Below are 21,755 nucleotides of genomic sequence, written 5' to 3' on the forward strand. Positions count from 1 at the left end.
TCACAATGTACCTTTCAAAAATTCAAGGGCTCTTTATATAACTCGATGGAAGAGTTGACCTGAATTACCCACTTGCTGTCACTTATCTGTGTGCACAGCTGTAAATGGGAAGATTACCTGCAGATTCCTCTATAATATTCAGCCTATTTCTGAGTTTTTTTAGCGTCGTCGGAGCAGTTGAAAATCTCATCGACTGCCATGCGGAAAATGATACACCACGCATGCTTTGCTTACATGTTTTAAACACAGACTTTCTACAAAGGCACTATATGATCAGAACTCAAGAACGCGTCAAGCAGTCTTTATCCGAGATTTTGACAGACAGAGCCTTCGGTTGTGTTCTTTCCTCACCCTCTCTGTCTGCTCCAAAAAGCAACATTAAATACAACAACCATCCCAGTTTTCTCATATTTCTGTGTGCCAAAAGCCCAGCAAAAGAAGGTTGGGTTTTTATGATTCGCTGTCTCGTAAGATTTGTATAATCATATCTCCGACTCTCCGTGGGGAGAGTAGTCCTGTGCCGCTTGCATGCTGATGGAGCTTCAGAGAGGTTTCTGAGCCCTGGTGGTTAATTGATTTTGTGATTAGCGGTAATTGTCGCTGATTACATCAGACTGAAGAGGCCCCTTAAGGGGGAAATGAGGGTGGGGGGACTTGAGTCATCTTCTTCTTCAAGCTGTGTGTCTTTCACGTAGCATTTCTATCACTCACAGGTATCCATTCCCAACCGTGTTCAGCAGTTGCAGCAAGAAGGACCTGATGGCAAGTTTTGAGAAGGGAGTGGGGATGTGCCTGTTCAACATGCCGGAGCTCAAAGTGCTCTACGGTGGGCAGAAATGCGGCAATGGCTACGTGGAGGAGGGAGAGGAGTGCGACTGCGGGGAGGTGGAGGTGAGGGTCAATAAACAGAATTTGCATCTCCACCGTGCTCTCGTGAATCACTTTTAATTGCTTTACACACTTTCAAAAAGAAACATCAGAGGGTGGTTAAAACTGCGACAGAAAGCAGCAAAAGCCAACTCTCTTTTAGTAATACAAACATTCTCTGGAAGATGAGGTTAAAAATATGAGTAGGAATTTATTCAGCCTGTGCAACAACTGGGAGAAACTACAGCCAACAGCTTCACCCTGTAAACTAATGAATTATTGAAGTGGATCTACGTTGGCATGCACATATGTAACATATGGTGACAAGTGTTGCTAAATGTTGCAGCTGTATGAAACAAAATAAAAGCCCATACAATTGAAAGCAATTATCTTGATATTAAGCCTCTCTCTTCAATGATTCCTTCACTTTTCGCAGAACCCCAACTCCTCCTTTCGTCCACAACATGATGCTGACACTTTTGTGCTTTTCAGCTCTCAAAATGTTCATTAATTTGAAAGTTGCACTTTTGCCTATTCAGAAATACATCTTGCCATGCGAGAATCAAAGCTATTTTTAAATAAATACTGTGTTGTGAAAACTTATTTGCCCACCACAGTTTCTTGTGTTTTTGTTTTTGTCACAGTTAAATGTTTCCAGTTATTAGACACATGAATATACAAAGGGGTTCTATCCAAATCAACCTGAATGTCCCTGAACTTAATCAAGAAGTACTTTTCCACTTGTTTGGACAGCTGAGGAAATAACTAACCTCTGTGTCGGGCCAAACACTCCCTTCTTCCTGTTAGCTCACTTGTCTTCCTGCTCTCTTGGCCGTGTACCTTTACACATGATCTGCAGCCTGTGATTTGGGACCTGTGGACTATAAAATCTTAAAAAAAAGCAGCACATCAGATCAAAAACAACCACATTGCCATCTGTTTGGAAAAGCTTACAAGGTCCTTTCTAGACTTCAAGACTTTAATGAACCACAATGACATTCATTATCCACACATGGAGAAAACATGGAGCAGCGGGCAGCAGGAAGAATGACACTGGGCTAAAATGGCATGACCAAAAGGGAACCCCAAGGTCTGAAAAACTATGTTTCTCATGACTTTTGGAAAAATATCATGTGGACTGATGACAAACGTTTTACTGCATCTGGTGTAAAACTAACTCAATGCCTCAGGAAATAAGCATACCAGTTATCAAAACATGGCAGAGGCAGTGTAGTGGTTTGGAGATGCTTTTCTGATTAAGGACCTGGATGACTTGCTGTAGTTAATGGAACCATGAATTCTACTCACTACTGGAAAAATCATGGAGAAAAATATCAGGTCTTTGTTGATAATCTTAAGATGAAGAGATTTTGGGTTGTTGAGCAGAACAGTGATGTAAAACACACCTGAACTTCCACTTCTAAGTGGCTCAACAACAACAAAAAAGCAAAATAAAGGTTTAAGAGTGACCTTGTCAAAGTTTGGGATTAAATTCGGTTGATCTTTTGTGTCATAAGAAAAGCAAACCTTGAATTCTTTACAGGAATGTAAAAGAATAATATTTAGCTATTGCAACTAGTAAGAGTGACACAAGCAGTTATCAGGTTTAAAGGGCTCGTTTTCACATAGATACATGTTTAGTTTGATCTTTTTTTCCTTTCGTAGAACAATTAACAACTTTTTGTATTTGTTTAAGTTATCTTTGCGTTATACTAAAATCTGTTTAGTGGTCTGTGAAGTATAGGCATGAAAAAAGTAACAAAAAACAAATGTATAAAGAGGCAAGTACTATTGAGAACACAAAATCGCAAACACATCCTTTAGAAGACTGGGTTAAAGATATGAATGGAAAGTTATTAAGTGTTATTTATTGAAAGTTATTTATTGTTTAAGTGGACCTAGTTTGGCATACATGTAGTAACAGTAGCGAATATTGCTAACTGTTGCAGGAAGCAAACAGAGGTACTGTAATACAATTAGCGCAGACAGGCACATAAAGAAAACATTTATTCAAATTTGAAAGGATGATTTGAATTATATAACAGCCTAATGAGAGACAACCTCGTTGTTGTTTGAGGTCTGTTTTTAACTTTGTTTTTCTGGGCTGTTCATGCTTCAGCCAGCGTTGAGCTGAAAGTGTCCTTGTCCTTCAAAACAAAGAACAACCAAAACACAGCCGTCTTGAGCCAGCAGCAATAATCAAACTCTCTGTAGAGCTGAGCAGCGTTGTGCCAAAACCAGGCCAGATCCGATGACTCAGACAGCACCTCTCTTCACAAATAAAAAGCCTCATTACAAGTCCTTGGTTCTTTTCCTCTCAATCACAAACTACTTCTTTTCTGCCAGACTCCTCTGCCTCTTCTGGCCTCTGGGACCCTGGGAACGGCCCCCTTTTTATGGTTTGTTCAGCCTGAAAGGAGTTCTGGAAGGACCATCATGTCAGCATTGTCCCCTGCCAGCTCTATCCATCTAGTTCCTTCTGACTCTTTCAGCACTTACAGTATGATAGCAAGAGGGAAAGAGCTGGTCCTCGCTCAAAATTATTCCTGCTTATGCCAAATTTTTGATTTATAGCTATATTTACTGACTAATAACGTTCCTTTGACTGGAAATGACAAACACATGTCACACAGGATTCGATGTCTCATTACTATAATTCCAATGAGTTCAAAATTTTCTGAGTGGTTTCCTTTTTATTTGAAAAACATAACCTTTTCAACATTTCTAAATAATGTGTGAATGGTTGAGGTTTGATCCAAGTCATACAGTTTAAATGACAAATATTTCTAAATTAGAAAAAAAAGTTTAAAAACTTGCTGTTTTTGGCATTTAGCAAATAGAAAGGATTTTGATCATTTTAACTAACCTAAAACAGTAGAAGTTTGGTCTGGTTTCATTTCAAACGATGGGAATTTGTTTTGTGTCTTTTGATGCAGTGTATGTAAATATCTGGTTTCAACTGGAGTTATTTGAACCCTTTCAGCCTGAGATGGACAGACATCAGGGCAACAAGTAACTCTTTTTATGCAATAGCTCATTATAGATTTTATATTGTTCAACCCAATCCATAAATTTGTACATTCAAGTTTGTAAGAAGGTGATTTGTTTCCTCATTAAAATCCAGGTAGGAGTATTTTTATTGTAAGAGTGTTGAATAAAAATGTACGCCACATTTTTCAGATTTTTATTTGTAAAAAAAGAAAACAATAATCTAAAGCTATGCCTGATTTTTCCTCTGCTTCAACTCTTTTATCCGCCACATAAAATCCTATTAATTAACACAGAAGTTTGAGGTTTTAATGAGACAAAATGTAAAAATGTTTAAGGAGCATAAATAGTTTTGCAGTAATTAAGTGAAATCTGTCTGCATTGTGAGACGGTGAGTTGCTGATTGCTCCAGCGTATGGGTCACAACAACATCTAACTTGGAACAGATGTTTCTCCTCAGAACATTGGAAAATGTTACATGACAGGGGGTATGATATAGATACGCTCTATCTCTCTTTGCACCGCAGAAAGGAATGTGTTCATGTGTTATCTTTATTAATTATTTTTTCTGTCAAAAATAAATGAACTGCTGCGTGTTTCACATGCAAGCAGGGCATTTTTAAAATGCCATCTGTGGAAAATATGCTGCAGCTTGAAGAACTCCTTTACGTCTTGAGCGTGACTTACACCACCTTGCATAGAGGATGAATTGTAAAGAAATTTTCTTGAATCTCTTAAAGTTTTAGAAGTAGTAATAATTTATTTAACATCAGTGTTGCTCTAGTGAATAATATATCATTCTTTTATGTTTCGATGGATTTTCTGCATACCTTTTCTACCGTTGATTTAGATTTTTTTCCCCCCCCTCTTGTAAAAGACTTTAAAAGTAGTAGGAAGTAAAGACTGAGGTATTAAACCAGATATTTCTGTTTCCTATTCTCTGCCCGTTTAATTTTTATTGCCGCATCAATACTTACCTGCGTTTCCCTAATTTTTCATCATGTTTCATTTGGTTTAAAGGAATGCATGAATCCCTGCTGCAATGCTACTACCTGCACTCTGAAAGGCGATGCTGTCTGTGCACATGGGCACTGTTGCCAGGACTGTCAGGTAATTTGTGTTTCTGACAAACAGCATTCTGCAAAAACATAAAACTAAATATATTTAATCAAATTTAGTTAATTATAATCAGGAGCTCATTACTTTGTTTGAGCTGTGTGTCTTTGTCTCGCTTGTTTTCTACCTCTGAGTACAGCTGAAGCCAGCAGGAACTCCGTGCCGTGAACCCAGTAACTCCTGTGATCTGCCTGAGTTCTGCACAGGCGGCAGTCCCCACTGCCCTGCCAACGTCTACCTGCACGACGGCCACTCCTGCCTCAACGTTGATGGCTACTGTTACAACGGCATTTGCCAGACCCATGAGCAGCAGTGTATCACGCTGTGGGGCCAAGGTATGTGTGCGTAGGACGGTGGAAGGCCTCCTTACTGGCCCAGTTTGACTGTTAAAAGCTCAAAAATTGATACGAGCTCTCAAAGGTTTTTTTTATTGTGTCTGTCAGGAGCCAAGCCAGCTCCAGGGATCTGCTTTGAAAGGGTCAACTCAGCAGGGGACCCGTATGGAAACTGTGGCAAGGATTCAAAGGGCTCCTTTGCAAAATGTGAAGCACGGTGAGAGCTGATGTTCCTGTAGAAATCAAAGCACACCTTTAGTTTTGATATTCAGAATGATCTAACACTGCACCAAATAATTTGCTCTACACATGGGGAAACAGATCTTTTGAATCTCACAGACTAGAATTTAATCTACCAAACGTTCGCTAAACCCAAACATCTCAATATCTTTATTTCTCAGTTTTCCAACTTCTTAGAGAAGCTCTTGAAATATTGGTGATTTTAGAAAAAAAAGCTTGATTTTCTGACTTGACGGTATGAATTTAACGCTACCAGTTCCACCTCAATGGCAGTAACATGTTAAAAATATCCCAAAGGCAATCAGTAATAGAGCCTTTACAGTGGAACTGTTGTGTTTTACAAGCCTTTGACACTACTGAGCATGGATTGCTGATGAAACCTTTTGGTGAATATGGTAATGGAGGTATGTTATTGGATTTATTACCTTACTAAAAGATTCAATTTTGGGGGGATTGAAATAATATAGGCTCTGATCTACAGATTCTGTGTTATCCCCCAAGCTTTTTATACTATCAAATACTCTAATACATTTTATATTACATTTATACCATTCATAAAATTATTGCAAAATAAAATTTGTAATATTTAGTTTTATTCAAATAAAAATAAGATCAACTTTTAGGAATTATAGTCAAATTAAAACTGTATGTAATCAGGCTTTTATGAGTTAAAATCCTTTTAACATTGTTAACGAGTATCTGCACAATTTAAATGCATTGTAGTTTATTGAACAAAAAACAAAAAAACATCCAAATAGTTTTAGAGCAAGAACATGTTGTACATGTGACACTACTGCAGATCATTATCTCAGGTGGATAAATCCAAATGCATGTCATGCTTTTTAGATTTTTATTTGTAAAAAATTTATAAAATCATTTAAAATGTTACTTCTACTTCAGGTTTATGCACTATTTTGCTCTGATGTGTCACATAAGTTTATGATAAAATACATCCCATGTGAAGAAAATGCAAAAACAAAAAAAGTTTTTACTTGACTAGCCATAGTAGAAAGAGAACAAATGACTCTCTTGAATTTAAACTGGGATAGACAAAGACGTTTGTTTCTGTTTCTTGACTATTTTTATTTTGTCTTTTGATTGCCATGCATGCAGCGATGCAAAATGTGGAAAAATCCAGTGTCAAGGGGGAGCAAACCGGCCAGTTATCGGCACAAACGCTGTTTCCATCGAAACAAATATACCCCTGCAGGAAGGTGGAAGGATATTGTGCCGAGGTACGCACGTCTATTTGGGTGATGACATGCCTGATCCAGGCCTGGTCCTAACGGGGACGAAGTGCGGAGACGGAATGGTGAGTTCATATCACGTCACATCCAATACAGTCTGCTAAGATACACATGCCACTCTGCAGTGCATGGTGGTGAAATTTAAGGTAGTTCATCCAGTAATTTTGAGAACAAACACTTCTTACCAATTGGTAATAAGAAGTGAGTGGATGCAGTTTACCTGAAAATATAAAAAAATTATGAAAGTCCCATGTGTCAGAGGAAATGTATTACAGAAAAAAAGATTCCTACCACCCTGGGTCACCTTTCTCAAAGCTGAGGCAGAAGTTGAACAATGCTGCTTCCATTCACTTTTGGTTTAAATGTTGGTCAAATTAAATGTATTTCTCCCCAAAGAATGTTGAAAATCAGTGCTTGAGTTTTTGAATTTCTCTTTGATTTATGTTTTATTTTTTCCACATATTTACAAAACATATAGGCAGCTTCTGTTAAAGGTTGGTGCCACCCCTGAGGTTTTCGGTACTCTCCTTGGAGTCACACTGGGTTAGATTGTCATGTCCAGAGATTTCTATTAACTAAACTAAGCGGAAACAGGCAATATGAGGACATTTCAATGACGATGTTCAATGACATGTACAAGCTTTAGGATACTTGCTGATGTGTCTTGCTAAACTTGCTTTGCAGAAGATGGTAAGTTTCCAAAGATTAATGAATACATTTATCCTTATCTTTCTGTTTATTTTTTTGTTTTACCTCAGACTCTCAAATAAAGATGATTGCTTCACATTGTATCTGTAACTCAAAGTTATTTGTGTAAAAACAAAACATAATTGCATTACCTATCTGCTGGGAATAGCAGTGGAATAATGAACGTTGAGCTAAAGGTCATGACTTAATATATTAGACATTTTTCAGGGTGTGCTTTATTGTCATTTTGGACTTGCTTAAGCTCACACACTTAATTGACGACCCATTTTTCACTCGATTTGGCTTCTCCTAACAGTCATCAATTCAGCCAGTGGTCACTTCACTGATTCAGTTGCTCCATTTAGTCTAATTTACTTCACTGTAAACCTCCACCCATTTTTTTAAAAAAAAGGGCCTCGACCTTCTTCTGCCATTTCTCTCAGTGCCAGCTGCTGCACATCCTCACATTTAGACGGTTAACTTTGGGCGCGGTGCCTTTAACAATCAACTCTGATGTATTTCCACTGGTAGCATAATTATATTTAATGCTGTTCTGATTTAGAGCTGTGGAGGGAAATGAAAAGAAATGGTGAGCTGGATGTGTCTCTTCCCTTTAAAAGATTAAAAGATTTAGATTCTTCTTCTTACTGCTCTACCGTTTGAGCCCACGCTGTCAATATTTAATGTCTTTGTCTGCTTCAGATGTGTCTGAATCGTCGGTGCCAGAACGTCAGCGTTTTTAGTGTGCATGAGTGTGCAGCCAAGTGCAGCGGTCGAGGGGTAAGTGCAGCACCTTTCTCATCCTTGTTCAGCTGTTGTGAAGCTGCAAAAAGCTGTTTTGAACAGATCTAAACCCAGTTAATATCCCATTTATTCCTCAAAGAAGCTTAAGCTGCAATGGGTTCAAAATGCAGCCCATTGTGTATTTATTAGGGTACAAACAAAACGCTTGGCAATAAATCACCTAAAATGCTGAAAGGTTCAATCAGTTAGGCGTAATGATCTCATTTATGTTCAGCTCTAAGTGCCATTCATCATACGCCCAGGCTGTCATTCTCGTCCTAAACTGTGTTTTGAATTATTTTAGCCAGATTTTATTTGGAGCAATCCCATGAGTTTAACTTTAAGCCAGGTTGCCATAGGTTTTTGGATTTGACATTTTTACAATGTACTTGCTTCATACCTCTTGAGCTTTTCACATTTCAAGGTATTTTTTTGTGGTAAACACAAAGTGAGCAGGTGCACATTCGCAGTCTTCCAGGACGTGACATTCCTACTTGCTTAAGTTGAACCCATTTGGATTTCGTCTTGTTTCATGAAAATGTTTCACCTTTTATCCAAAAGGCTTCTGTTCTCGACATGGTTGGAAGTGATAAGGTTATACGTTTTAGTTGGAGCAGTCACTCTAATAGAGTCATTAACGTCACTTGAGTCACTGTGGGGGCTAGAAAGATGGAATCTGAAGCCACTCAGTGTTGGATTTTCAAATTTAACGTAAATGGCTTCTTTCACTCTTCTCTCAAACTATAGATAGATAGATAGATAGATAGATAGATAGATAGATAGCATTTATTGTCATTGAACAGAATTCAACGAAATTTCCATTGCAGCTCCCGTGCAAAAGGTCAAATATATACAATAATAAAATAAACAAACACACAATAATAATAATAACAATATATACAACTAAAATTAACTAAAGGCACTCAACCACACCAAAGAAGTAGCAGCAGGTCCAATTATGGCAAAGTGAAGATGATGTGACAGTGCAAAGTGCAGAACAATATGGCTGTGTGGGGGTGGGGGATATGTATGTGTGACTGCGAGGTTATGATATGTGTGGGAGGGGGGGGGCGGCAGGGAGTAATGGCTCTGACGGCTGTGGGGAAGAAACTGTTTCTCAGTCTATTTGTTGTAGTCCGTATATTCCTGTACCGCTTGCCTGATGGCAGCGGCACAAACAGTCTGTGGCCCGGGTGGCTGGAATCCATGGCTATGGATCCAGCTCTCTTCTTGACCCGGTCTGTGTAGATGGAGTCCAGGTCTGGGAGGGGGCATCCCACAATGCCTTGTGCTGTTCTCACCACCCGTGTCAGTTGTTTCCTCTCCAGTACTGTGCAGCTGCCATACCACACAGTCATGTTGAGGCAGAGGATGCTCTCGATCGTCGCCCTGTAAAAGTTCACGAGCAGCCGTGAGGAAAGTCCAGCCCGTCTCAGTTTCCTGAGGAAGAAGAGCCTTTGTTGTGCTTTCTTCACCAGGTGGGAGGTGTTTGTATTCCAGGAGAGGTCAGACGTGATGTGGAGGCCCAGGAACTTGATGTTGTCCACACGTTCCACCACTTCTCCATCTATGAGAAGGGGAGTGTGATCCGTCCTCCTGGACCTTCTGTAATCCACAATGACCTCCTTGGTCTTCCCTGTGTTCAGCACCAAGTTGTTGGCTGAACACCACTGAGTGAGCTGCAGAATCTCCTCTCTGTAGTGGGTCTCGTTGTTGTCTGAAATGAGACCCACTACTGTTGTGTCGTCCGCGAACTTCACGACTGTGTTGGTGGGGTGGATGGCCACGCAGTCGTGTGTAAACAGGGTGAAGAGAGCTGGGCTGAGCACACAGCCCTGCGGCGTGCCTGTGTTGAGGACCAGTGGGGACGATGTTGAGCCACTTATTCTCACCACCTGAGGCCTGTTGGTGAGGAAGTCTCTGATCCAGTGGCACAGTGAAGCGGGCAGCCCCACCTCGAGTAGCTTCAGCACCAGCTTGTCTGGGATGACGGTGTTAAATGCTGAGCTGAAGTCTACAAATAGCATCCTAACATAGGTGTTGGGATGCTGCAGATGGGTCAGGGCTGTGTGCAGAGTGATGGAGACAGCATCCTCTGTTGACCGGTTCGCTCTGTAGGCGAACTGAAGGCTGTCCAGGTTTGCGGGGATGAAGTCTCTGATGTACCTCAGAAGAATCCTCTCAAAGCACTTCATGATCACCGGGGTCAGAGCGACAGGCCGGTAATCATTCAGGCTGGTGATGGACATCTTCTTCGGTACAGGGCTGATGGTGGAAGACTTGAGGCACTCAGGAACCGTGGCGAGCTGCAGGGACAGATTGAAAATGTCCAGAAACACTCCTGCCAGCTGGTCGGCGCAGGTTTTCAGCGTCTGGCCTGACACCTTGTCCGGTCCTGGAGCTTTGTGGGTGTTGATCCTCCTCAGGGTGGACATCACCTGATGCTTCTGTAGGACGAGGGGCTGGTGCTGCTCTTCCAGTTGGGGTAAATGTACGGCTTCTCTGCTGCCCGCCGTGTCAAAGCGGGCAAAGAAACTGTTTAAGGTGTCAGGCAGGGTGGGGTCGCGGTTGGTCAGCGGAGTGCTGTGTTTGTAGTCCGTCATGGTTCTGATGCCTCTCCACATGCTTCGGGGGTTGTTGTTGATGAAATGTTCCTCAATCTGCTGTTTGTACTGGAGCTTGGCCTGCTTAATACCTTTTTTCAGTTCCGACCGGGCCCTGCTATAAGCCAACCTGTCTCCAGACCTGTAGGCAGCATCCCGGGCTTTCAGCAGGGCCCGTACTGTGCTGTCCAGCCATGGTTTCTGGTTTGGAAACACTTTTATGGTCTTAACAGGGAGGACAGCGTCGGTGCAGAACTGAACATAGGACAGAACGGACGATGAGTATTCCTCCAAGTCTGCGCCGTCCCTGAACACACTCCAGTCTGTATGCTCAAAGCAGTCCTGAAGTGCAGAGGAGGCCTCCTCAGTCCAGACCTGAACTATTCTGGTGGTCGGCTTAGTTCTGCAGGCCAGAGGTTTGTAGACAGGAATCAGCTCCACTGAGATGTGGTCAGACATGCCCAGATGTGGAGCTGCTACAGCCTTGTAGGCTCCGGGGATATTGCAGTAGACCTGGTCCAAAATGTTATTGTCTCTGGTGGGAAAGTTTATGGATTTGTGGAATTTGGGAAACACAGCCTTCAGTTCCACGTGATTAAAGTCCCCCGCCACAATCACGGCCGCCTCCGGGTTGGAGTTCATCTGCACGCTGATCAGGCAGTACAGCTCCTCTAACGCTAGCTTAGCATTAGCCCTCGGTGGTATGTAGACGGCCACGATCACAATGGACGAGAGTTCTCTCACCAACTTGAAGGGTCTGCATTTCACCGCCAGATATTCCAAGTCAGGAGAGCAGAATGTTCCGACAGAGTGTGTGGCTGTACACCAGGCATTGTGTACATACAATGCCAAACCTCCGCCTCTGCCCTTACCCGAAGCTGCAGTCCGATCCGCCCGGAACAGAGCGCGCCCCGTTATCTCCACCGCTGCGTCCGGGATGTTATCCTCCAGCCAGGTCTCTGTGACAACAGCCACACAGCTGTCCATCCGGCGAGAAGTAATCCGGAGTCGCATCTCGTCGATTTTGTTGACGAGGGACCTGGCATTGGCGAGGAAGAGGCTGGGGAGGGCCGGTTTATGAGGGCTAGCTTGTAGCCTAGCACGCACGCCGGCTCTCTTACCCCTCTTTTGTTTGCGCTGCCTCCTCCGTCGCCTTGGCAGCATGGGGGGAATGATCATAGTCCCAGGTGTTCGTAGCAGCTCTGGAGGAATAAAGTCCAGCTTGGTGGGTGTGTGAAGTCCAAACTGTGTTCCTATGTCCCACAGTTCTAATCTGCTGTAAGTTGTCACGGCTTCCAGTAGTGTGTTGAGCAAAGACATCAATAAAAACATTTATCCTCCCTGTCCCAAACGTTATCCTTTGCTATTCTCAAAAGTGTCTTTTGCCCTTGGGATGTAAACAAGCTCTTGTGTTGTGACCCAGTTGATTTGACTCTTTTGGATTAGCCCATACTTTTGTGTTACAATGTTTTTATTTCTCCAATATAGACATCTATACTGGAGATCTCTGTATTGGAAAAATTATATACTTATATTCCAATGAATACTAAACATCTGCTAATTGTGGGGCTTGAAATGTACCTGAAATACCCCTCTTTGTTTCTTAGACAACCCTTCAGCATATGGAATGTCTTCTGCCATCTTTTCTTCTCATCTCCTTCAGTGGACTGAGTTGAATGCTTTCTTAAAAGAGTCCAGTTAATGTATCCACCAGTTTGAGGAGCTGCTTGATGTGTTTGTGTTCCTTGTCTTTCCCTTGTGGGAACCTTTTTGGCTCAATGCTACAAAGTTTCTGATGGCTGATAGATTAGGTGGTGAGATTCAAAAAGTAGGTACTACAAGATAAAGTCTCTTAACAGCTCCCAGAGGCTTCAGCTGTGACTGCTGCACTCATTCCCTTCATTACATATCCAGAACAAATGGTTTTGATTGCCTCTTAAAATGAAACATCACCAGTTATTACAGGGGCCATATTTGTTTGTGCAGTTCCAGTAAAGACACATAAACTTCCAGGAATGTTTAACATACTGAAACAAAAGGATGTGGGTTTCTCTAGGAGAGAGGGCACCCCTGCATGCAGAGATTAGATCAAGATGTTGCTGGAAAGAGAATACCTCACCTGTTTCAGATTACCCAGGCAGGGAATCCTTCTGGAGTTTCTCCCTCCTGCACTGAGCAGGATGAGAAAGATAAGAGGGTGAGACTGTAAAAATGTGGTGTCAGAGAAATGCTGTGCTTTGTTACTCATACCACTCGCCTTGATTTGATTTTCACAAGGCACCACAAAGTACATCTGAGTTGGAACAACTAGGAATTTTTTTTTTTTTTCTTGAATTCAGATTTTGTAAACAGAGTTTCTGAAGGATTTTAAACATAAATTCCACCAATGTGACATTTCTATGCAACTTCCTTACAGACGCAAAACAAATTTTTATTTTGCCGGAATTTATTTCATATTTATCATTAAAATTAGGTAGTAGTCTCCGTACAAACCAAAATCAGCAGTACTCCAAAAGATCTAAATGATGTTTGCAGCCGATTTTTATAATTTTGTAGGTTGATAGAATTGCACAAATAAGTCCCCCAGAGATTGGAATTAGTCAGTATTCCTTCTTCGAGCACTTTGAACACTGAAAAATTATGTTTTCTTTCTTATACAAGAAAATTTTAGTGCAACAAATATCAACCAACATGCACTTTAAAAATAATGGTAATAATTCTGTTAATCTTTTGTGTTCTAATGGATTTAAAACTATCTTTATCACAATATCAGCAGATATGTATTTATCTTTCTCTTTTTTGTACTGTAGTCATTTAAAACAAACAAAAAAAATGTATCGTTGAGTCAGACATCAAAGAAAACCAGAAATCGTTTTTACCAGACAAACCCTGATCAGCGGATTTCTTCTCTTTTGTTGTTTATAAGGTGTAGCTTTGTAGCTTATATTATATTGTCAAAACATACCTTTAAAACCTAATCTCCAAATGTGTTTTTCATTTTCTGCAGGTGTGCAATAGCAACAAAAACTGTCACTGTGAGGCTCACTGGGCTCCTCCCTTCTGTGACAAAGCAGGTTTTGGAGGAAGTGTGGACAGCGGCCCCATCAGGCTGGCAGGTAAAGTCTACTTCTTGTGTTCTTATAAAATCCTGGACTGTATTTGTTTGGAATCGATTGGTTAGGCACGATCTCAGTAATAAACACTGACCATCTGCAACAATAAAACTGGTCCAGTTTATATTCATTTGTAATCCTATTGTCTCAAAATTCAACTGAAACCATTATTACAAACTAGTCAGATTCACATCAAATTACGTGCAGTTCAATTTATTTATGATGCAGTACATTCAAGTCCTTTAATGCCTGAGGGAGCCCACCACACTGCAATGAGTCATTGACCACAGCAGTCAATGACTCAGCTTTCCTGAGCAAGCATGAGGTGAAAGGAAGCATTCACTTTCAACCAGAGGACGCTTCCTGCACGTTCAGAAGAATGTTGTCATTACAACGTGGTAGAGCTTATGGAAGACCAGATTTTTTGGAGATGTTGACTGGCAATTCACCTGCCTATTTCTCAGTGCATCTCTTACTGATTTACATTTTGCTTCCTGGCAGTTAGACTTTCTGGTAACTTTTAAATTGGTCTTGATCAACAGTTCTTCTGGCTTCAGAAATCTTGAAAGTTTTGCTTTGGACATTGGTCACTTTTTTATGAGATCGTGGCACCTTTTTGTTACTATGTGCTTGAAAATAGGGGGAAAAAAAGGGAACATTAATTTGCCACCCTGGGAATTGTTCAAAAAATGCTCTTCATTGTGTTTTCACCTCAAATCCAACCTAAATCCAAAAACAGCTGGCACCAGTGTGGAAGTGTTTAAGGAGAAAAATCATTTCCATGAAGTTTTAAAACATCCCAGATCCCACATTGTCTGAAGAAAATAGGCCCACAGCAAAACACTGACAATCGAAACTGCTTGAATATTAGCAGTTGTATAATATTATGTTTAAGTTCCTGTTATTTCCATATGTGTGTTTTTATGAGCAGACAGCAGGAATCTGGCTGTAGGTATCCTGGTGGCTCTCCTCACCGTGCTGGTAGCAGCTCTGATCATCTGCGTCAAGAGGAAAACCCTGATTGGCCTCTTGTTCACCAGCAAAAAGGATCAAATGGAGAAGCTCAGGTAATAATTCAGTAATTTATCAACATGTTGTCTGCAGTTGCTAAAATGTTTAAATTAAGAGTTGGAATGTTTTCCAAACTTATATCCAGACTTCCAAGGCAGCCTGGAAAAGTATGGAATATGGTTTAAGTATTTTCCCAGGTGTGGATAAGTTTCAGAAAAATGTTTTCCTTTGCTACTGTCCATCCGTCCTTCCTTCCTTACCTCTGTTCCTTCATTCCTTTTATTTACATCTTTCATTCTCCTTTTTCCTTCTTTCTTTTGATCTGACCTTCTTTTTTCTAGCTTCCTTTTTATTATCTTATATAATTTGCCTCATTGTTTCTTTTCTCCACTTTCTTTCTTTCTCTATTTCCTCCTTCCTGTCATTCTTTATTTCTAACTATCTTTTTTTATTTAAACTATTTTTAACTATCTTTCTCTCTTTTTTACTTCTTTCATTGCTTCTTTCCTTCAGTCTTTTTTCTTCGTTCCTTCCTTTTTTCATTTAATCCTTCCCTCCAAAATGTATAGAAACCCCGAAAAGAATATTTGCTTCAACTGCATTCTGTAAAGTGAAGTCGGATTGATAAAATAAGCTCTGTCTTTTCCAATTTGTGCAGCAGATCAGAAAGCGCTCCAGTCAACGGACCATCGGCTCCAAAGCAGCACCCTTCTTCTCCAACCCGACCAGCCCCACCTCTACCCCACAGTGCCACTATCTTCAAGGTGACATCTTCATCTACCAAACCCCTAAACAATGCACAAATAACATCCCTACTGTATCTGTCTCAACCAAATGGAGGATTAGCGCGTCAGTTTTCTGCCGATGTTGCAGCGGCTCCCACAAATCATCCTCCGCTGAATTGATGCGTTGTTTTCACACAAACGGCAGCTCATTCAAATCCAATTAAGTCATCCCACTGAACGTGGATGTACGGAGGAGGCAGTGATAATGGAGTGTGTGGTGAGCGAACGGGGGCCTAGGACACGCAAATGCATTTCTTGTCATTAGCAGCTGCCTGCTCAGAGAGAAATTGATTTATCTGCGTGTGAAGAATGTTGAGTTGCTCAGTTGACACCTTAAAGTAATTTTGTTGCTAATAATTGTGAGACAGAGGCCATGTTTTCTGCTGTAATGACTCTTGTGGCTGCATCGCTGCATGCTTTGACCGCTCCATTATCACCCCAGTGCTAACAGGAAGTGATCTGATGGATGTAGAGGTTGCTCAAGAGCAAAGTCAAAGATGTCAGGTTAGAACAGACACTTACTGTATGTTGTAATATGTATTGGGTCCAATGCAAAGTTTTCTTTTAATTTTAGTTTGTCCCTATATTATCAAAAATTGTTTAACTAGAGTTTTATCTGAAATACCAACACATCGGTTTATATATCTTTTTAACCTTAAAAATCCTAAAAGTGTGGCAGGCATTTGTATTCAGTCTCCATCTTTTTCATGTTTTGTTTCTCATTCGGGGAACCATATCTCGTTTTCTTTAGCTTCCACGATCATTCAATACTTTTTGTTGGTGTATCAAATAAAATCCACCCCCTCCCCAAAAAAGGCATTAAAGCTTGTGGTTGCTATGTGAGAAGAAGTGAAAAGGTTCAAGGGGTGCTCATACTCTGGCAGGGCAGTTGGCAGCATGTGTTTTTTATTTAGTAAGAGGAGAAAAGATGTAAGGCTGTTTGAAGTTAGCACAGTGCAGGTGAGGTCATTTTCCACTTGTGAAAGGAGTGCGTTGGTGTGTTTTAGCTGCTCACATCTAAATATGAAACAGACTTGTATTATGGCTATACCTGATCTCCAATCTCTCTTACTCTCTCTCACGGTCTGTTTAGCTGTGTGCATTCAGGAATTAGCCCAAACTGCGGGCTTATGGGAAAGTTTCATCTTAAACTAGTTACCGGTGAAGGATTTACATGATTGATTCATATGTCCTTGACAGCGTCCGGAAGAAGAGGAGGAGGAGAACATGATTGATTCTGAAGGGGATCAGATGGTTTAACTTTTCCACACTCATCTTTTTTGCAGTCTCCTCAGCGGGCGACAGATGCAGCGCCCCCGTCGGCTCCCTACCCGTCCCACAGTCTGCACAGACTTCCCCAGTGCCCTCCAATTCACCTCAGCCACCCGGTCCCTCTGTCTCTCACGTTGTCCCTCACCCCTGGGCCCAGGCAGCCGAGGCCCCCAGCGCCTCCGCCCCACCGGGCCCCTCTGCCTCACACCCACATGGCACCAAGGGGGACGTCGTTTCGCAGCGTGTCACACCATAACTCCTGCAGGATGGTCATGGTGAGTGAATTTCCTGCTTGCTCAATTGGAAACATTTCGTGCCATAATGTTACTGCTGCATCTGGAGTGCTTTTACCCCGGTAACACCTACCCAGGGAAACAACGGCGTTCACCATATTTTCAGGCTGGTGTTTTGATGCCGGTTGTTTTCATGGTGCTTTTGTGTCCTATAAAAGTAGCGGCTTGTTAACAGCTACAAGCAATCTGAGAAAAATAAAGAACATCTATCCTGCTACACAAACTGCCACGTAAATTATAAAAATGGAGCCAGACGTGCTGTGAAGGAGGGAGCAAATCTGACAAAAATATCAGCGGGTTGTAAACCTGCTGCTGCAGTTATTCTAGGGAGTTTAGTTTTTTGCCTTTCAGGCTGGAAGAGAAAGTTGTTGATTCCTGGAGTTCAGTCTCCTTCATTCTGCAATGAAAAAATACTTCTTCTCCAACTACCTAGTTTACAGTGCTTTGCAAAGGCTCTCGCACCCCTTGAACTTCCACATTTTTCATATGACAGTCACAAACTTTAATGTACTGTATGTTATTGTGATAAACCAACACATTGGAGCATAACTGGAAAGAGGAATAAAAAACAATACGGGATGGTGTGCCAATTCTGAGAACCCTTGCATTAGACCAAAGGACCCTCTTTCACATGTTGGTTACATTATTTTATTTTGGGGTATCAGAGCAAAATAGGCAGAGTTCTCTGTAATGCACTACATTGTCTCAGTCTATAACACAAAATGCCAGTGAAATACATTTCATTTTGTGACATGATCTGAAAATGATGATGAGCATAAGCACTTTTGAGAGGCACCGAACATTCCTAACTTTTCTACCACATTTCAACTGGATTTGTTTTTGTTTTCTTACCTTTTTGAAAATTTGTCTATTAGGTACAGTGTATAACTCTTTATTCATGTAATTTAAGCTGCAGTAATTGGTGTTTGAGCTCTAGAAAATAGTTTTTCTGTCCACATGCAAGAATTTTTTGTCAAGCTGTCATGGATAATTAGCTTTTCACTTCCTAAATTGCATAAAAATGTATTTTTTGATGATTTGCATTCACCGGCTAAGGCTTGGTTCCCAGGAGTGTGCTGAGCTGAAAAAGCGGCATATTTTTTTCTCCTCCTAATTTGCTCACAAAATAAGACATTTTCAGGTCTCGGGAGGAAAGCAGAAAAAGTGACTGGCTTGTTTTTTGTGAATTTGTTTCGTGCCCAATAAATTTCACCTTGTTGCTCAAAATTACATTTACAGATGGAATTGTCACATACTAGCTTGAAAATACTTTTTCAGCTGTCTTTTTTTAATCAAAATGCTGGTCCTTGGAAGTGAAAACGAGCATTTGATGTAAGATGAGAATCTTCCATTAATGAACTCTGAAAAAATTTATAAAAAGACTTAAAATAATGTTTAATTGCAGTTGTACTTTTATCAAGTGGGGGACAAAATATCCATCCATCCACTGTTTATACCTGCTTGTCATTGAAGGGTGAATGAAGCTGTTGCTTTCATTGGGTACACCGTGGACAGGTTGGCAGTCATTCATAGGAGAGAATTCCATTTTAATATTTACACAATGTCTCTAAATCGTACAGAGTCTTCAGTTCTCTCTTCTGCTCTCTCCTCTTTAGCTCATCCCTCAGTTTGGAATTAGATCTGTGAACTGAGGTAGCCATCCAAGAAGGTGGATTTTGGTTTCTGGTGAACCATTTTTCTTTTTTAAAATGTGTTTCTGGCTCTTGCGGCCCTTACTTATTGGTAGATGTCCAAAAAGAAGGACAGAGAGAAGCGGGGAAGACATGCAGTAGATTGAAATTGAATTGAACCGGAGCACAACTGGTTTGAGGACTGCAGCTTCTGCAGATGATGCACAGCATATATAGCGCCACATGGCTCTACCACTGAGCCATGTGGCGCTCACTTCTGTGTCAATTTGACCATATATTTTGGATTAGTATACTAGTGTTCCCCAACCGTGGTACTCATGGCAAACTGCCCTGCCATATTTTAGGTGTTTCCTTGCCATTCAATGGTGATTTCAATTGACTGGTGTTTGCTGAACTGCGATCAGCTAAGTCCGACGTAGTAAAGCAGGGAAACATCTAAAACATGCAGGGCAGTGTGCCTTAAGGACCAGGGTTGGGAAACAATGGAGCGTACCACTAAAAGACCCAATGACAATAATAATGGAAGTCTATATCAGTCATTTTTCACTTATAATTTCCTTTTTTTTAAGAGTCTTTGATCTCAATGTGATATTGATCATAGCATCACAGATCCTGCACAATATTTAACAATGGGGATAGTGATGCTTTAACATGTGTCTCATTTTTGCCTCAGTAACTAAACATTGTCTCCAATGGATGCTATGAACTTGTTCACCCAAAGATTACTTGCTTTCTTAGTTTCCCCCAAGACAAACTTCAGTTGTCCACCATTTTATTTATTTATTTTTTCACTTTTTAATTTATAATGCGACTGCAGACACAGGTGAGTTTGTTGTGAGGTATTGAAAACTGCAATCAGCAGTATTCAAACTGCAACTAAGAAGTGGAAAATGAGGGACTTCATTGAAACTAAGCCACAGTCAGGTAGAACAAAAACTACATTTCACAGTCATAACTGCCAGGAAAATTGTTCAGAGTCAAAAAATAAAGAGGGAAACAATGCACACATAAATTCCGTTGACATATAATACTGCCGTTGTAATGTACTTCCAGCTTGAGAGTTATCCAAAACACAAGGAAAAGTTGAGCTGCTGTTGGCCACAGCTGAAAAAAAGAACCCGGCAGGAACTGAAGTGTCGTTGATACTGAAGTATCCTGATGTCAGTATTAATTCGTCAGTTGTTTATCTCACATTTACAGTCCATAAAAGATAGACTGAGAATTTACAGGAACATCTGGTTTGATGCCAAAAAGAATAAAGCACTGCACTGTCTGAGAAAACAAAGTGTCTTATCCAAAACTGCCACAAAACAATTTTTGCTGTTGTTGATGACAAAGGGGAAAAATACATATTATTAAGAGTTCACGTAAGCTTTTGATCAGGGTGATATAGGTAGTTTCTCTTAATGGTATGCTTTGGAAAGTTATTTTCCTATAACCGAGAGTGACAGAAAAGGTTTTGCTTTGTCATTCATATTCTCTAAAAAACTCACAAAGATCTGCAATTCTGTCAGAGTATGTCAACTGATACCCACAACTGCATTTTCTTCTAATCATTTCTTGTCTTCCTTAAAGAAATTAAAAATCTGAATAACATAAATAAGTCGCACCACTGATTGAGTGACACCAAACATTTTTTGTCACCACTTTTGAAAGTGGTCACTGCATTTTCTTTAGCGCTTATTAAAAGGCAAATTTAAATTAAGGCTTTTTACACATCTCTTTCACAAATCTGGGTTGTCATTAAATGCAGTTCACATTCCCACATTTGCATTGCTTTACACTACCGCACTGCAATTTCTGTGTCCATTTACAACATCAGCGTTTAGTTTTACACAGCTTCTCGATTTCCTCACACCTGTTCAGCAGGTGCCGTGCAGCAGCTCTTTGGCAGGATTTTGCATTTCGGAAGTAGAACCCCTCAGCTGCTCCTTGTCGATGTCAAAACGTGAAAGTGATTCCTTTTGGCAGAAGACTTCCCTGACAGTATCTTTGGCAGCTGTTTGGCAGCTCCAACTTGTTGACAAAAGACATAAAACACTAGTGAAAGCTCTCTGCTGGGGTCACTAGGGCTCTGCTTCCACACAGATTTTTGCAGTTTGGGTCAGTTACGTTTTGCTGAAGCTGCAGAAGAATTTGCAGGCAGCTGATCACTTTATCACAGACGCAAATGAATTCACTTAACAGCAATTCCTTTGGTTGTTGTTTTGCTTTGGCAGTTAAAAAATACTTTTGGATGAAGCTCAAGTGAAGCTGGCCTTGTTTACTGCTTTGGAGGATTTGCTGTCTGTGTGGAGTGTTGAGCTATCGTTGCTGTTTGCGAAGCCAAGGAGAAGACACATGGAAGTCTGCTAAGATTTAGAAATCATCCTGACCTCAGTTTTTCCAAAAAAGACTAAAACCACATGATGCCTCCTCTCATCATATGTTGCCTGATAAGTGTGCCAAGGTGTCTGAAAGGAGAGGAGGAGGGAAAAAAAAAATCACACATGCTGTATTCATTTGTTTATGAGTGCCCTCTGGTGGCAATCCTCAGCTATTATTTTCTGTCTTTCCTCGAGCAGGAGCTCGAGAAGCCTAGCCCTCCTCAGAAACCTCTGCCTGCTGACCCAAGGACCTCCCGGCTGGTGCGGAATCCATCTGGTGTTCAGAGCAGCACTTTGGTCCGAGGGTCCTCTGCAGTGTGTGGCCCTGCAGCGGCTCCTGGTGCCTCCAGACCTGCACGCCCTGTACCACACCCCAACAAGTGAGCAGCTTCTTTTA

At 41.0% G+C, this 21,755-nt stretch overlaps 1 protein-coding gene across 4 annotated transcripts in view; it reads left to right on the forward strand.

Annotated features, from left to right (window-relative positions):
- Nucleotides 1-21,755, forward strand: part of adam12a (ADAM metallopeptidase domain 12a) — a 105,899-nt gene that overhangs the window by 81,687 nt on the left and 2,457 nt on the right. For 2 of the 4 annotated variants that reach the window (XM_032573932.1, XM_032573935.1), the window contains 11 exons: nt 714-891; nt 4,876-4,965; nt 5,111-5,306; nt 5,415-5,523; nt 6,660-6,858; nt 8,183-8,260; nt 13,874-13,982; nt 14,911-15,046; nt 15,649-15,754; nt 17,062-17,322; nt 21,557-21,738. In XM_032573932.1, the coding sequence (XP_032429823.1) occupies nt 714-891; nt 4,876-4,965; nt 5,111-5,306; nt 5,415-5,523; nt 6,660-6,858; nt 8,183-8,260; nt 13,874-13,982; nt 14,911-15,046; nt 15,649-15,754; nt 17,062-17,322; nt 21,557-21,738 (1,644 nt within the window). The remainder of the gene's footprint in view (nt 1-713; nt 892-4,875; nt 4,966-5,110; nt 5,307-5,414; nt 5,524-6,659; nt 6,859-8,182; nt 8,261-13,873; nt 13,983-14,910; nt 15,047-15,648; nt 15,755-17,061; nt 17,323-21,556; nt 21,739-21,755) is intronic. The other 2 variants (XM_032573933.1, XM_032573934.1) reach the window with 2 other exon arrangements.

Source organism: Xiphophorus hellerii, chromosome 10 (genome assembly GCF_003331165.1).
Source record: "Xiphophorus hellerii strain 12219 chromosome 10, Xiphophorus_hellerii-4.1, whole genome shotgun sequence".
Classification (NCBI taxonomy): Eukaryota; Metazoa; Chordata; class Actinopteri; order Cyprinodontiformes; family Poeciliidae; genus Xiphophorus; species Xiphophorus hellerii.